This window comes from Nothobranchius furzeri, chromosome 12 (assembly GCF_043380555.1).
Source record: "Nothobranchius furzeri strain GRZ-AD chromosome 12, NfurGRZ-RIMD1, whole genome shotgun sequence".
In the NCBI taxonomy this organism is placed as follows: Eukaryota; Metazoa; Chordata; class Actinopteri; order Cyprinodontiformes; family Nothobranchiidae; genus Nothobranchius; species Nothobranchius furzeri.
Window position 1 is genome coordinate 31,309,166 of NC_091752.1, and position 15,555 is coordinate 31,324,720.

Consider the following 15,555-nt stretch of genomic DNA (forward strand, 5'->3'; position numbering starts at 1 on the left):
AACAGCTGTTTAAAGGATAATCTATAATGGTTGGAATAGGAAATGAAATAAAATTTATTTAACAATAACTCCAAGATGGAAAGAAAAAGATATTTCATACTACAGACAATATGACCAATTTAAATAGGTTCATATATTAAGTGATGCTCTGTGACTGTTTCTGGTATGTATCCTTTAAGCAGGCAGTAACTGTCATGACAATTGCACAAAACAAAACACGATAGGACTTACAGTTCTACAACTTTAGGATAAACGTGACCATGCAGACACTAGTTTGTGTTAATTTTAAACACTGGTTAGTCCCATTGACAATTACGTGAAAAATTCTACAATAACAAACTATGACAATAAGTCAATAAACATTCGGAACAGACAAATAGACATATAGACCAGGAAAAAAGCAAACAAACGACTGGTTGTGCCAGTGAACAGTCATCTCTACTGGCATGCTTACTCTTCTATGTTCAGGTTTAACAGGGTTGAAAGAGGGAAAAGGGAGGAAAGAGTATCTTGCAACACTGACAGCACAGTACACAGTACATCAATGACAAAAATAAATTTAAATGACAGCTACTGTTTCGAGGAGAATATGTAAACACGCCACAGGCATTCCAGTCAATCCATTAAATGATCACAACAATGTCATGCAACTAAACGTGAAAAATCTAAATATATAGATGTATTTTAAACATAGTGTGAAAGTTTTACAAACTAGGCTTGATCTCCGCGATGGGAGGTGTTCGAGACCCTGTGAGTCCCTGACTGCCCTCCTTCCCACCAGTCCGCCTACTCCTCCTGATCCTCTCACTGCCGGAAGCCCTGTCCGTCGTCGCCACCTTTGCCCTTACGGACGCGGCCCCGGCCTCAGCCCTCAAACCTCTACCAGACCTGGATGAGCGGGAGGGCTGGGAGGGCTGGGAAGGCTGGGAGGCGTCCGACAGAGAGGTGCTTCGGGAGGTGCTGTCTTCCTCCGACTGCTCTGTCTGCGTCTTTTTCTCCTCGTCTGACAGGCGGTCCACCAACTTTAGCGTCTCCCCGCTAATGTCCTTAAAGTATTCGATGGTGCGCTTACAAAGCTCACTAGCATTATCCTGCCTGATCTGTCTGGATGCTCCCTCACTTGTGATGCTGCTGGACTGGTGCCTATCCTTAAGAGGTAACCTCGTAGGCAACTGGATAGCTGCTCTCTGGGTGTTGAGCTTTTTAACTGGCTGTGAGCTAATTCGCTCTGAAACAGGTGAGCTAGCTGTGGCAGCAGGACTACTCTTTTTAACATCTTTGACTGGTATCCTTGATCGAGGCTCTACTTTAGCTATGGCTGGTTCTCCTCTCTTCCTGACCTCAACTGTTACTGCTTCTTTGGGCTTCTGTTTGCCGATGGCTGTTCCTTGTGTATGGAATGACCACCCTGATGCTTTTATTGGAAGCCTGGACTTGGGCTGCTTCACCTCACTTTCCTTAAATGTTTCATTTTTCTGCACCTGACTGCTGTTGTGAACTTCCACTCTCTCTTCTTTCTCCCTACAGCACAATGTTTCTATCCTGCTAGCTTTCTGAAGGATGGGTTCAGAGGAGGACTGCAAATTAAATACCACACTACCACACTGAATATAGTTGGCCTGAACACTGGAGGACTCAAGGTTATTGTTGTTGTTGCTGTTTTCAGAAGGGTAGTCTCTCTTTTCTTGTCTGGGCTCAGCATGTCTGTTTGGGTGTTTCTCTGTACATTGGCCCTCTATACTTATGTATTCTGGCACCATCTGACCCTCTGATATTTCAGCTTTACAATCGGTGAGATCCCCTGAGTCTTTTTTCACAGTAATAGAGGCTGCAATGCCCATCTTAATAGGAGTTCGTAATTTGGAATCAACCTTAGAGGCTGTGATTGTACATGATGAGGCAGTCTCAGCTATGGCTTCACAGGCAGGGTTATCAGTACCAGCATAGCCAGTTTCACTGCCAGGCTGTGCAGGGCTGCATTTTGCTGTAGTTGCTGCTGGTGTTGTTGATGTAGTGCTGCTGTCTAAGGTAGTATCACTAGTAGCTAGAACCTTCCCTTGCCCATCTACTGGGGTTCTCTCCCCTGTTATTGTCTGAGAGGAAAGTACCCCCAGGATCTTTCCCCCTCTTCCCTTTTCTCCTGTTTTAGGGTCAGAGGAATGCTCACCAATCTGGAAAAATTGAAGCCTCTCTTCAACAAAGTCCCTCTTGCTCATGTCAATAGCACCACTGCGGGTCATCTCAAACATCTTCCCTTCGTGGAAAGGGAAGGGGTTAGGCTCACTAGTCGGTGTGCTCTCATCAGTTGGTGTTCGAGCAGGGGTTGTGTCAGGTGTTGTAGCTTGTGATTTGTCATCCACTGATAAACTGAAGGGCTTCAGGTCCTCCTCTTTTGCTTTGGACTCAAAAACTCCTTCATTATCCACCCCTTTTGTGGACCAAGGGTCAAAGTCTAGACCTTTCGTCGCAACAGTTTTAAAAGTTGTATTCAGCTCCTCTTGAATTTGGTATCCAAAATAGTTTTCTCCAAAGCCCTGCCTATCAGGATGTCTTCCTTCGAGGGTATAGTCTTTGTCATCTCCACTACCTTTTGCTGCAGCTGTGCTGCCTTTAGTCTTTCCATTATCTCCTCCTTCCTCACATTTCTCTTCTTCTATTACTTCAAGCTTAGACTGACTAAATGAGCGGTCAGTTGGTTTTCCATCATTAGATAAACTAGATGTTTTAGGATCCTCGCTCAGTCCATCGTCTTCATCTTGAAGGTCATACCCATCTAAAGAGTCAATTTCAGTGGCATCTGTGTCATGGGAGAACTCAGCTGTTGTTGCTATGGAGCAGTCAGTGATTGACTGGTCATTACCATTTTGGTCAAAGTCAGCATCCTCTCCTTTTACAACACCATTAACCCCAGATTCCTTAGCATTTCCATTTTTCTCTGACCTTTTATGTTTTGGACGCTTCTCTCCATCTTCCTTCATTTTGAAGGTGTATCTTTTGACAGGGATAGGATGGAAGACAGACTCATCATCGCTGGAGTCACTATTATCAGCTCCTGGAGGAATAGGGGATGGCGGCTGAACTCGGATGATAGGCTCCGCTAAGAAGTGCCTGTCATGTTCCTCTTGAAGGTTTACCTCCATCATTTCAGTCTCTGTTTTAGAAGAAGTGCGTGACACTCTTTTCTCAGCACTGGCCTGCTCTGCTTCTACAGGTGGAGGAGGTGGAAACTCTATATAAGCAACTCTTTTGTCTTTCGGCTTTCCCCTTTCGCCATCTTGCTTTTTACTGCGAGTCTCTGGAGGAGTTGACTTGGATTTATCCATTGAGGGCTCTTTGTAGATAAATGTCTTCCCTTCTTCCTCTTCAGACTCCTCTAGGATCGGGCTTGGCATGCCAGTCATGAATCCTATCACAGTGTCTGTAGTTCTGGGTGTCAGGCTCACTTCCTCTGAGCTGGGGGTCTCGGGAGTGACAGGGCTTTTCCCAGAGCTATCCATGAAAGTCACTTGTTCTAGAGTGTCATCTTCTGGACCTCCATGAGAAGGGGATTGCTTCTGTTTGACAGAGCAAAATGCACCTCTAGTTTCATGCACTGTTCTGCTCTCATGACTCACTATCTTCTTGTATGTTCCCAGCTGCCCTGAGGTTGTTTCCTTCTCATACTGCTTTCCTACCTGGATGCTGACATACACAGGTAAGGGTTTAATATCTTTGAAACCCTCAGTGATAACTACAGGAGTTACTTGATCCAAATACTCTACTTGGTCATCATCAACACCGTTACACAACACAGTAGTCTGATTAGTCTCTGAGGGAATAGTGGATTGTCCTAATGATGATCCACAAATGGACTTACTGGATTCAGAACTGCTGTGCAACCGATTTTTATCTAAAGTAGGTGTATGAGACCCAGATTTTTCTTGTGGACCATCTAATTTTAAAGTGGTTGTTTTGTGATTTTCAGTGAAATTAGATGATTTTCTTACAGGAATTTGCGATTCCGAGTTTTTTTTTAGACTATTGTCACTATTTGGACTTTCCCTGACAACAATTTCTGTATAGATTATTTTTTTTGTTGTTTCTTGTCTTTGGATATTGTTACTATCACAATCTTTTGTAGTATCATTGGCTGAAGAATTCAGTTTTTTGGGAAGTTTACAGGATCTATACCCTTGGTTCTCCCAGGTTTTGCACATCTTGTTTTCTTCCTGATCTTTTCCACCAACCTCATGCTTGGGTGAAAACTTATTAGATTCAATCTCTAAGCATTTCCTTTGGTTTCCTGGACTATCTGGTGTTTTTGGTATACTAGAACTGGTAAACACCTGATAAACAGGCAGTTTAGTTTCTTGAAGTTTTCTGATTGGAGGGTTAGAATTTTGGCCACCTTGAGAACCTTGATCTTGCCTTTGAGCCTCTTGCTCGAACTTTTGCCTTACTGCACTAACTTTAGAAGAAGACATTTGAAGAGGTTTAGGGTTATCACCTGCACCTCCCTGTGATTTACCACTTCCTTGTTGTCTTGAGTCTGCATCAGTGAACTGCAATAATACTCTCCTTTCTGGACTACTAGGTAAACTGGCACATTTTCTGTCACTGGAGCCAAACCTATCCCGAAGCCTTTCTCTGTTCCAGTCCTCCCCACTACCCCCACTTCTGTAGGATCTCTCTGGGCTACTCTGAGTTGAACTGGGCCCTGATCGTGATTCTCTAAAGTCTGGTCTGCGAGATTTCTTCTCTGGCGAAGACAGCTCATCATTGAGCTGTTCTGTTCTATCTCGAAAAAACTGAGATACTTCACTGAGTTTCTCCTCTGCCTCTTTAACAGTCCTATCCACTCTGTCCTCATACACAACTTGATCTCTGTCCTTAACCTGTGTGTCGTCTGACACACGCATCCAAACAGACTGCTTTGGGCTGCCAGGCTCAGAGGAATACTGCAGAAGAGTCAGTTTGTCAAAGTTGTCATCAACATTGGCCATCCGTCCAGATTTGTCAAAAACATTTCTTGATGACCTAAATACATACTCTGTTCTGGGCCCAAGTGACCTACCCTTACTTTGACTTCCTCTGTCTGGTGAGTGCATCTGAGACCTATCTCTCAAATATTCCTCTGTGTCTGAATGAGACTGATCCAATTTTTTGGAAAGTAGCATTTTTTCAGCAAAATTGTAAGATTCACCCCTAAGCTCTGATGATCCATCATCATGATACTCTACAGACTGTTGGCTAAGTAGCTTTAATGTTTTATATGAGTCATCTGCCACAAGCTGAGCTGAACTAGGACGACTGTCTTCTTCCTGGGACATGGGTGTGTTTACTCTGGGGGACTCAATGTACACTGGAAGGGATTCCTCTGGCTCTTCATCTTCATTTCTACTCATTGGGTAGTAATACATTTCTTTCTCTGCATGGTTTTTTGTTTCTCTGATAATTACTTCCGTTGGTTCTGCTTTGTTGCCCTTTTCAATGTGAACCTCAATTATTCTTTCAACCTTAGGTTTGGAGTTGATGTCCTCGAGGACCCTTTGTGATGCCTCCTCATTACTAGACTTGTGTTCAAACAGTCCAGCCAGCTCTCTGGATGGGTCCTTTCCAGATTGGAAAGCCTCCATTATGTCCTGCACTGACATTGTTGCCTCGCACCTCTCCGATGGTGTTTCTTTGCCAGTGGGTTTGTGGTACACCATTCTTGTGGTGGTAGTGATGTGAGTTTCCTCCTTTACCCTCATCCCTTTTCCCATTGGATCGTCATCAAGGCTAGCCTTTACTGAATAGCATTTATTCTGCTCCGGGGATGATGGAGATTGAGACTGGTGTCCTTTATCAACATTTCTGACAGAATTTGCATCTTCCATTGCAGGCTGTTTGTCATCATCTGGCTCATAGCTCCTGATGACATGTACTACTTCAGTTCTAGTCTCAGTGATTACTGGTGGAACTGGAATATCCTGAAAAAGGCCCTTGGGACCCAGTCCTTCAGCACTTTGAGGGGCAGAAGGTGTCCTCTCGCTCCTCGTTTCAAACCCACTGTCTGAGAGTGGACTTTTATCCTGCTCGTGTGAAATGTCATCTGGAGATTCTGGAACAGTGTCTCCTCCAAAAAGTGCATCTGCTACTTTACTGATTTCTTTGTCTGAAGGAGAAGGCCGCATGCTTGTTGGAGGCATTTTGAGCTTGTGTTCCTGAACTGCTATAGTTGGTTTTAGGACTCGTTTCGGTTTCTCCTTGCTCTCTCCCTCTTTTTTGCCCTCATCACTTTTATACTTGCTATCATGCATTTTGGAAAAAGAACTGTTGCACACATCACTGGCTAAGTAGTCAACCACTTTGGAAAGATTGAAATCTCTGTCAGGTATTGCTTTCGATCTGGCTTCAGAAACCACAGTTTCGTATCTTGGAGGATAGCTCCAGTTGCTTGGTGGTTGTTCAACTTGTACTTTTGAGAAGTGTATGTCATCAAGTAGTCCTCTTGCTGGGGAAGTCCTTCCATCCTTTCCAGCATCTTTTGTCAATATTTCACTTACTTTCACTAAGTCTTGTTTGACTTTCTCCACAATCCGATATGGTTCCTCATCCTCTAGCTTAGCCTCTTTGGGAGAATGTGACTGGAATCCTTTGTTGACTGAAGAATTTGGATCTGTTTGTAAAATGGCTGACATACGTATTAAGTCTTCTTTCATTTCAGCAACATCCTTCAGAATCTCTTGGCTGGATGACAGGGGTGATGCAGTGTTGGATTTAATGCCAGGAGAAAAATGGGGTGCTTTAATAGGAGACAGAGTTCTAGCAAATGAGGACTGAGCATTCACATCAGATGGAATCATTTTTCTTGGTGAAAGAAGAGCAGCAGATGATTTGGACACCTCAGGTAGCTTTCTAAACTGGGGCTCTGGCAGCACATTAATAAGCGAATACACAGGAACAGTCATTGTACTTGATGTTACAGCAGTGGTGGCATTAGGAGGGGATCTTAGGGAAGTGTAAAGGGAACCAGAAGCTGATGACCTAATGGACTGATATGATGAGGATGCAGAAGAGGACATTGACTTGAGAGTGCCATAACCTGCAGAGCAAGAGTTTAATGTTTTTTCAACCTCGTCAAAGGCTGCATTAACACTTGTTGTAGCAGCATTGGTGGTTGCTTGTATTCTCTCTTGCAGGCTGCTGGTTAGAAGAGGTGTTGGAGAGGAAGAGCGGTACTGTGAAGTTGACACAGTTCCATTGATAAGAGCTGCAGCATTTGCGGGATTGTTGGATTTTAGCGGGGATGAAAGGGACGAAAACAAATTTCTTACAGGACAAGTAGCATCTGAAGCAAAGGAACGCACAGCAGAAAGACCAGGGACTGTCTTTATGGGTGAGGACGAAGCTGTTGTACCGGCAGAACTTCCCAATATGGTTTTAAATGGAAGAGGAGAGTTGAACATACTAAGAGAAGATTTGGGAGAGCTTGGTGGGGTTAGGCCCATAGATGTTCTCTCAAGATGAGAGCTTCCTCCTCCAGAGGCAGTAATGGGTGAGGTCCTAGCAGACAAAGCCACTAGTCCTTTCATAGACAAAGGGTCTGGGACACTTTTACCAGGAGAGGCCAGGGGACTAGGGGAGACCTGAACAGGGTACTGAGGTTGACTAATTACAGTTTTAATAGGAGAGGAAATGGTTCTGTAAGATCTGATGGGTGAGGCTGTGTCACTAGCTGACTTTATAGAGGAAGCAGGTGATCCAGGGATGTTTGTCTTGATGGGGGAGGCAGAGTTGATGGACCAGACAGATTTTAGTGGAGAGGCAGAAGGCGTGTTGGATGACGAACTGGAGAGGGAGCCAAACCCAGATTTGGCTTGGCCAGTGATGGCGACAGGAACAGGCGACCACGCCTGATAAGATCTTGTTGAAAAGACAGGTTTGCAAGGGTAGCTAGAAGGCTGTGTTCTCGGCGGGCTTCGATCAGTTGTTTCTTCAATAATAATTCAAATAAAAGCAATAAGGAAGTAAACATAAAATGAACAAAAAATAATTTGAAATTAAACATAAAAACCAGAAAGAGAAATTTGAGTCAGTCAAAAAGGGCATTGCGCACAACAGCAAAGTCAAATTGTTACAAACACATTGTAAGAAAGGTTCATATGCCAAGTAATGATGACTCAAAGACAAAATAAACTTGGTATAGAATGAAGTGTAAATGACAAAAATGGCTCAATAAAAAAACAAAAGTAGAAGAAAAGAAGAAATACAATTCCATTGACTTTTGATGTGCTCAATGTATTTGGCTCCTGGCTGTAGTGCTTTTAACTGCATCTGTTTAAAAAGTGAATCCTTCTATGTGATGTATTTTCAATGCCAGAGGACCCCACAAGTGTATATTACTATCAAAGCAATTATCACCTTATTTGATTGGTTGTGACGATAAAATATATAGTTGCACTTTACAAAAAGGTAACAGTAGGTTAGGCATTCATGCCTGTTCAGAATTTCCAAAAATAATAAATACAACTTCATTTTGAGCTGTACCAACACATCTGAAGTTGGACCTACATAGCCTAATTTCAAACCACAAGAAGCAAAAATACTAATTCTTGCTTAATCACTGTAATCAAGTTCATGTAAAGTGCAACCTGTTAGTTATTAATATACACAGCCGCACACAATCATAAAGCCAATAAAAGAGTGAGATGGCCACTCAGAATGAGGATGTTTTTATTTCACATGAATTAAAACACATATAAAAGATAACTGAACAGACACTGAATCCACGCGTTTCCACAAATGTAAAAATAACAACAGTTCAAACAGATAAATATGTGTCAACATGGAGTGGGTAAGCAAAGCGTAACACAACCATGCAAATGGTCAATGAACATGAGGTGGTATAAGACCATGTGTCTGATTGTGTGAATAAATGATTAATGAACACTTTGTATTGGGTGGATCTCTTTCTGCACTCATATGAATGTGAAACTAAACCTAAAATAAAAACATATTAAAAGGAAAATAGGGCAACTCACTTGCTGCTGGGTCAGTCAGATAGCTGTATCGCTTACGCAAAGCTAAGGAGGCAAAGGTATGACGTCGTTCTGGTTTTTCAGTCTGAAACAAATTTTGAAAAGAACAAAAAAAACTGCTTTAACATAAAAAAAAATGAACCTGACTAATCTCGCTATCAATATGATCTAAATTCCAGTGCAGGGATTTAGTCCTGTTTTTAGTGATGCGACACATGCTGTTAGTACAGACACAAGGAGGTGCTGCAGATCTACATTTATGTGTCCTCTGAATCTAGAATAATTATTGGGAGGTGAACTGTATCACTGAAATTGGATAGAGAACACATGGCTGCCTTTCCAAACATAAACTCTGACAGAAAACAGCACCATTTATCCAACCCTTGTTGCATGCAGTTGGGAGTGTCAGTATTTTAGTCACACACAAGTCTAGAAGACAACTGGGAAACAAGGGCAACAAAACAGAGTGTGAACAAATGTTAAGAGCTAAGGGTTCATTATTTGTTAATGACCCCCCCCCCCCCCCCCCCCCCCCCCCAAACATTGCTAGGGGTTAGGTGCAATCGTGACGTCCACTTCTAAATGTATGGAAAGAAGAGAGATGAAGCACAAGCTGAAATGTGGCACGGAAACTAGATTCTCTGTGATGGGGACAACAATAGATAAAGCTTTGCTGGCTAAAATGTTTGCCATTCTCGCTCTTGCACTAGTTTTAGTTTTTAGTAGTTTTAGTCATTTTGTAGCTATGTGGGGGAGGGAGGGGTGCAGTCAGCAACATATCACAGACGCTGCACAGAGACAAAACATTTGAGACACACAAATCAATCTGTTAAAGAACTTGCAACAAAAGGCAATAAAAAGAAATGGCCAAGAAGAAGCAGCTTCATGTGATGATGAAGAATCTGTTTACCTCATCATCAGGATCAGACTCCATATCCTGTGGTATTCCAAGATGCATTCGCAGGAGAGGAGAGGAGAGATGACACAATGGACAGCAGGGAAGTTATAGTGAGGAGGGGGGTGGTGGCAAAAAAATAAATAAAATCAAAATCAGGGGATGAAAATGGAGCAGCAAAAACAACAAAAGCCATCAGAAAGAGTCTATCGGAGTTAAGACACAAAACAAACAGCAAAATAACAAAAGCAAAACAAATGCAGTTTCTTGTGATCAATCAAAGCCACAACACACAGACTGAGAGAATTTTCTTTTTTTTTTAATTATTATTCTTGTGTGCTCACACTGAGCCAAGCAACGGGTGAAAGCATGACGTGCACGTGTGGCTCCATGTCTACATTGTGGGGTCTTACAGCTGGCACAGGCCTCACCATTAATAAAAGACACAAGCAGCAGGCAGTCATCTCTGGACCAGATGTGCTTTAGTGGCTTCTCTTTATGGCAGGACATCGCTATGTGTCTTGTAACTTTATTACATGTGGATAATATAATATGAGCTAACAGTTTGCAACATTCAAATATGGTGATCCTACCTTCTTGTGGGTTGGCAGTGTGATATTCAAATTGCATACGGCAGTCTGTGGAAGGCCTTTAAAGGTTTTAGGCTCTCTCAGGAAGGAGAGACGGCCACATGGCTCCTGGCCCATATCTCTGATCTGTGGAGGGTGGCAAAAAATGAATAAAAATGAAGACTCCAGAAGCTTTAATGTGTTTTTTTCACCTGAAAGCACAGCTGTGAGTTTATTTTGCAAATCGAAACATACAAAATGCACCCAATATGATTAAAATGGCATATTATCTAATAAATGCCAGAACTCAAAAGCAGTGATGGGAAGGACACATTTTATACCTTCACATCAAAAGGAAGTCGGTTTTCCTTGAAAGAGTAGAAATTAAAAATCAACTGCTGTCCAGTTTTGGTGAGAGGGGAAAGGTTGCCATAGCAGTCCACAAAAATAGGCTTGCCCTCAAGAACCTGAAGAGGATAATTGTAAAAAGAATAAGTCACAAATTGAGCATCAAGTGAAGATGAGGTTTAAAAAAAACACTTAATGGCATCATGCTGAATGATGTTTTTTTTTATTTGGTGTTCTGGTTCACAAGAACACAACGCCACCTCGATATCTTTGCTCCGAGCCACTTCCTCAAAGTTCTCCTGCTGCTCCAGAGTCTTGTCCACCTTATCGTCCGTCATGCAGAAGCAGCGCAGCCGAGCCTCGATGACGTCATTCATCTTGGCGAACACCACAAACTTGGCCAGGTACGGCACGCAGATCAGCTCCCGGTATAACTGAGACGCTAAACTCACCGTCTCAGGAATCTGGTGACAGTCTGCGAGCCAGAACCTGAAGACAAATGTGCGCAGGACAAGAAGAGGAGTAATTCAAATGACAAATTTCATAAAAAATACATTTTTGTCATAAATTTCAAATGGCTGCAGTTCTCTAGTGTGCAAAAGTACAGAAAGTTATGAGCAGGTTTGGTTGATAATCCAAGGGGAGCCCACAGACACATGACAGCTGTGCAGCAATCATCTAACCAAAGAATGCTGTGTAAAAACCAGGCTGCACATTTCCTATGTGATTCTAATTGACCTATGGGGAGTTGATGACTTTGCATTCTGCAACTAAAAGGTTAGAGGCCTCCCACACAGACAGCAGAAATCATGTTACTAATTTAGTTTAAATAAATTAAAATGATCCAGAAATAAAACAAAAAATCGTGAAACAAGTTAGCTTGACAAATGATGCACTTTAAATATTTGCATTTTCCTTCTCTTTTTTATTGTTCAAGTTTAATATTTAGAACAAGACATAACATGTTATTTTATTTTATTCAAAGTGACTGGAAACGACTTTTTGTCTCCACCTAAAACCGAATGAAAGAAAAGACCAGACTGTGAGAATTAAACTCCATCATGCCATGTTTTAATAGGTTTTTGTTTATACTGTTTCACTGAAAATACACATTTTTGTGCAGGATATTTAAAGTGCTGTTTTAATGTTGTTGGAGAAAATTTAGGAAAAAAAAAGATTCAGTTTCAAAAACAAAGGTGAAATTATCTAGATGAGAACTAATGAAAACAAACAAACCAAAGACATTCTTGGTTAATAGATGACAACAAAAAATTGCAATGAGAAATGATTTAACTATTTCCTAAAAACGTAATGGGTTTTTTTTTGTGCTATTTTGCAGCACAGTGGTCAGCAAATCATAAAAACATTGTTTACACATTTGTTTTCTAGGTTATGTGACTATAAATTAAAAATATTACTTTTTTAAGAACATCTATGGCTTTGGATAAAATGTGTTTGTGGAGGAGTTTCTCACCTGGCCGACACATTTGTGGTGAAGGAGACGCAGTCAGTCACAAAGGACAGAGGCGTGGTTCCTGTGATGTCCTCCCACTGTGCGGGGGACGTTCCTCCTGTTAAAGGTAAGGCCAGAAAAATTAAAACAATATTAATGAGTTTTTTACACTTTAAGCTATTGCTTTCAAACTGTTTTCAATGGTTCTTGAACCAGGAACTTGAGCAACTTAACACTGGACAGCACTCTGCAGCCCTCTGCTGACCAGAAGCTACATTTAAAAGATTTAATAATAATAATGCATTGAACTTATATAGCGCTTTTCTAGACACCCAAAGACGCTTTTCACACACTCTCACATTCAAACACTGCTAGTGATGGTAAGCTACTTGTAGCCACAGCCACCCTGGGGAGGTCTGACAGAGGCGAGGCTGCCATTTGGCGCCGTCGGCCCCTCTGACCACCACTAACACAGGCAAGTTGGGTGAAGTGTCTTGCCCAAGGACACAACAGCAGGATACCCCTGGCGGGAGCTGGAATCAAACCCATGACCCTCAGATCATGAGGCAACCCGCTCTACCACCAGAGCTACTACTGCTTTGTGGTTAAGGTAGTACCTCTAGTGGCAGGTGTCTACCTGTTTTACGGCAATAGCTGGTTACTGTGCCGGTAGATAATATGAAGGCTATCAGTTAACTGTTGCAGGTAAACAGCTGTCAATAAAAAGAACAACAACAACAAAAAAAAAGAAATTTGCTTTTTTTGTTGGCATCATTGCAGAAAGTTGAAGTAAAAGTCAGAAAGTAATGTCTTTGGAGGCGAAGTAAAGACGAGAGAGAACCTTGGTGTTTGAAGGGGATAAAGGAGTTAATGAAATCATGGACTGATGGTGACCTAGCTTTGTAGCTAAACTTGTAAGTGATAAAAAAATTTGTCCAACAGTGGGAATCTTCTTACTTTGAGTTTTTTTTAGTATTAGTTGGCTCACGTTAGTGTTAGCTTGTTCTTAGCACTTGCGACTGCAGGCAGCGGCAGGTTGTTTACAACAGTTGTAATTCTGTTTTCAGCCAGTAGGACAGAGAAGCTGGAAACTTAAGAAAAGTCGCTGTAATTTCCTACTCTTCTATTACAATTACAGTGGTCCTTCACTATAATGGGGTTCACCTTTCACAGCCTCGCAGTTTTGCTGATTTTTTTTCGTGATATTTTGCATGTTTTATTTTACAGTGCATTGTTTTCTGCATCCAAATGTACAAAGGTTTGAACTTTTAGAGTGTTTAAACAAGAGAGAAATGTGTGAAAATGCTAGTGCCTGCCTGAGAAAAGTGTATAGTAGTGTAGTGAAGGGTTTTACAGCCTTAAATCATTGTGGCTGCACGCTGGGATGAGCACGTCGGCCGAGGAGAGGAGCACACACTGTGCCACGGCTGGAGCGCATAGGTAATCAGCGCTCCTGCATCTTTATATATAGGAGGACGAGGCATAAGCCTCTACAACGTGACAACAAGAGACTGAAACACTGGAGCGAGTGTGTGCAAATGAAACTGTTCACCCGTGCATGCTTGCTGGAAATAAACCTGTTGAGAAATGGAAATTCTGGAGGGTTTTCATGTGTGACCCTAAAAATATAGCTGCAGAAGCTACAAACATCTGTGAAAATGGTAAAAAATGAAGCTAACTACTTAACTGATTTAGCCTAATGTGGGTTATTTTAGGATGTAATTCCCACAATAAACGAGGGACCACTGTAGTCTCTCAGGTTTCACTTGTTCCATTTTTATTTTCAACTTTTCTTTTTCTGTTATTTAATCATCACAACACACAGTCTTAGGATGGAAGAATTTTTTCAACACATAATTCTGAGCTCAGTTGCTTGTATCTAGTCCAAGCAGAGAGATTTCAGATGGAGCTGCTGCAGCAGTCCTGTTCTGCTCTAATTATCTCACCCGTGATACTGCAGAGCAGACGGAGGCATGGTGCTGCATCGCCTCGCAGGCCGCTGGGATGTCCTTCTGCCGATCTAGGCGGAACAGGGATCGTCATCGTGATCGGCTTGTGGAACTTTCTCCTCCTAGGCTCGACGGTGACGATGGGGCTGAAGGTGGCTCTGTTTCCCAGAACTGCCCTCGCCATGTCGTCTGGCACAGGCTGGGCCTGATCAGAGAAACGGGAAGGCAGGAACCACAGTGGCTGTTAGAAATGCTCAGTCAGAGCTTTCCTGAATTTTCCATCAACTTAAAAAATGTCCAAACATTCCAGGTAGAATGAAATATTCAGCAAAAGCAGGTCGAGTGTAAATAAATAATGAGTCAATGGATGGTACCTCTGCAGAGATAAAACAGGAGAGACTGGAAACATTGAATCAGACCTGATCAAAGGAGTAGCTATGTACCTGCAGACCAACACGGATCCTCTTGGTGAGCGCTCCCTGTGGGAAGGAGGCCTGGACCATGGGCACATTGTTGCAGGTCAAGATGCCTCCATCAGGACCAATGTGGTTAGATTCCTGCTTGATCCTGGACACCACAGCAAAGTACTGCGGGAAATCTCTGGTGACGATGCGGCAAATGCGCTTCTTCTCCAACTCCTCAGGACTATCCATTTCTGTTTTTTATAAAAACATTTTCATGATTGCCATTTTAGGACACAATTAGAGACTGCTGCATCAAAAACATGCAAGATATGACTAAATAAATGCATTTGAAGGATACAAAAGTAAACACAGTCTGTTTCTTTTCTATTTTCACCAACTATATTGGTTTTTGTGTGTTTTACGTAGTAGAGGAAGATTAATTTTGTCTTTACCTTCATCCATCCCAGCGAGCAGTTCAGTTGGATCTTCTGGTCTGGTATCACATTGGTGCTCCTTCCACACGTCACCATTATCACTCCTCAGCACAATCAGCTCCCTCTCTTTCCCTCTCATTGAACCAAAATGAGGAATCTCCACAATCACAGGACTGAAAGACAAAGTGGAACATGACTGTTGGAATAAATCCCAAACTTGTTAATGAGCACTAAATACTAAATGTCTGAAAACAACCTACCCAAGGAACTGAGCACCAGCAGGTCCGACCTCCACCAGCCGGCTGACCAGCCCCTCTCCCTCAACCATAGGTGGGGGGTAGGCCACTTTGTGCCTTTTAACCAAGCGACAGGTGATGCGTGTGGGCGCCGTGCACTTCCTGGGGGGAATGATGATGCGCATGCCGTTGTGGCGGCTGCCTCTCATAGAACCACCGCGGGCATCTACCATGAAGCTGACCAAAAACCTGCAAAAAAGGAAAT

At 42.4% G+C, this 15,555-nt stretch overlaps 1 protein-coding gene across 8 annotated transcripts in view; it reads right to left on the bottom strand.

Moving 5' to 3' along the window:
• LOC107375957 (ankyrin-3) overlaps window positions 1–15,555 on the bottom strand; it is a 110,323-nt gene that overhangs the window by 12,059 nt on the left and 82,709 nt on the right. For 6 of the 8 annotated variants that reach the window (XM_054750314.2, XM_070542543.1, XM_070542542.1 and 3 more), the window contains 11 exons: window positions 15,315–15,539; window positions 15,073–15,227; window positions 14,660–14,871; window positions 14,214–14,421; window positions 12,289–12,385; window positions 11,075–11,303; window positions 10,808–10,933; window positions 10,491–10,613; window positions 9,913–9,939; window positions 9,006–9,087; window positions 713–7,957 (listed from right to left, as the gene is read on the bottom strand). In XM_054750314.2, coding sequence (XP_054606289.2) covers window positions 713–7,957; window positions 9,006–9,087; window positions 9,913–9,939; window positions 10,491–10,613; window positions 10,808–10,933; window positions 11,075–11,303; window positions 12,289–12,385; window positions 14,214–14,421; window positions 14,660–14,871; window positions 15,073–15,227; window positions 15,315–15,539 — 8,729 coding nt within the window. The remainder of the gene's footprint in view (window positions 1–712; window positions 7,958–9,005; window positions 9,088–9,912; window positions 9,940–10,490; window positions 10,614–10,807; window positions 10,934–11,074; window positions 11,304–12,288; window positions 12,386–14,213; window positions 14,422–14,659; window positions 14,872–15,072; window positions 15,228–15,314; window positions 15,540–15,555) is intronic. The other 2 variants (XM_070542540.1, XM_070542541.1) reach the window with 1 other exon arrangement.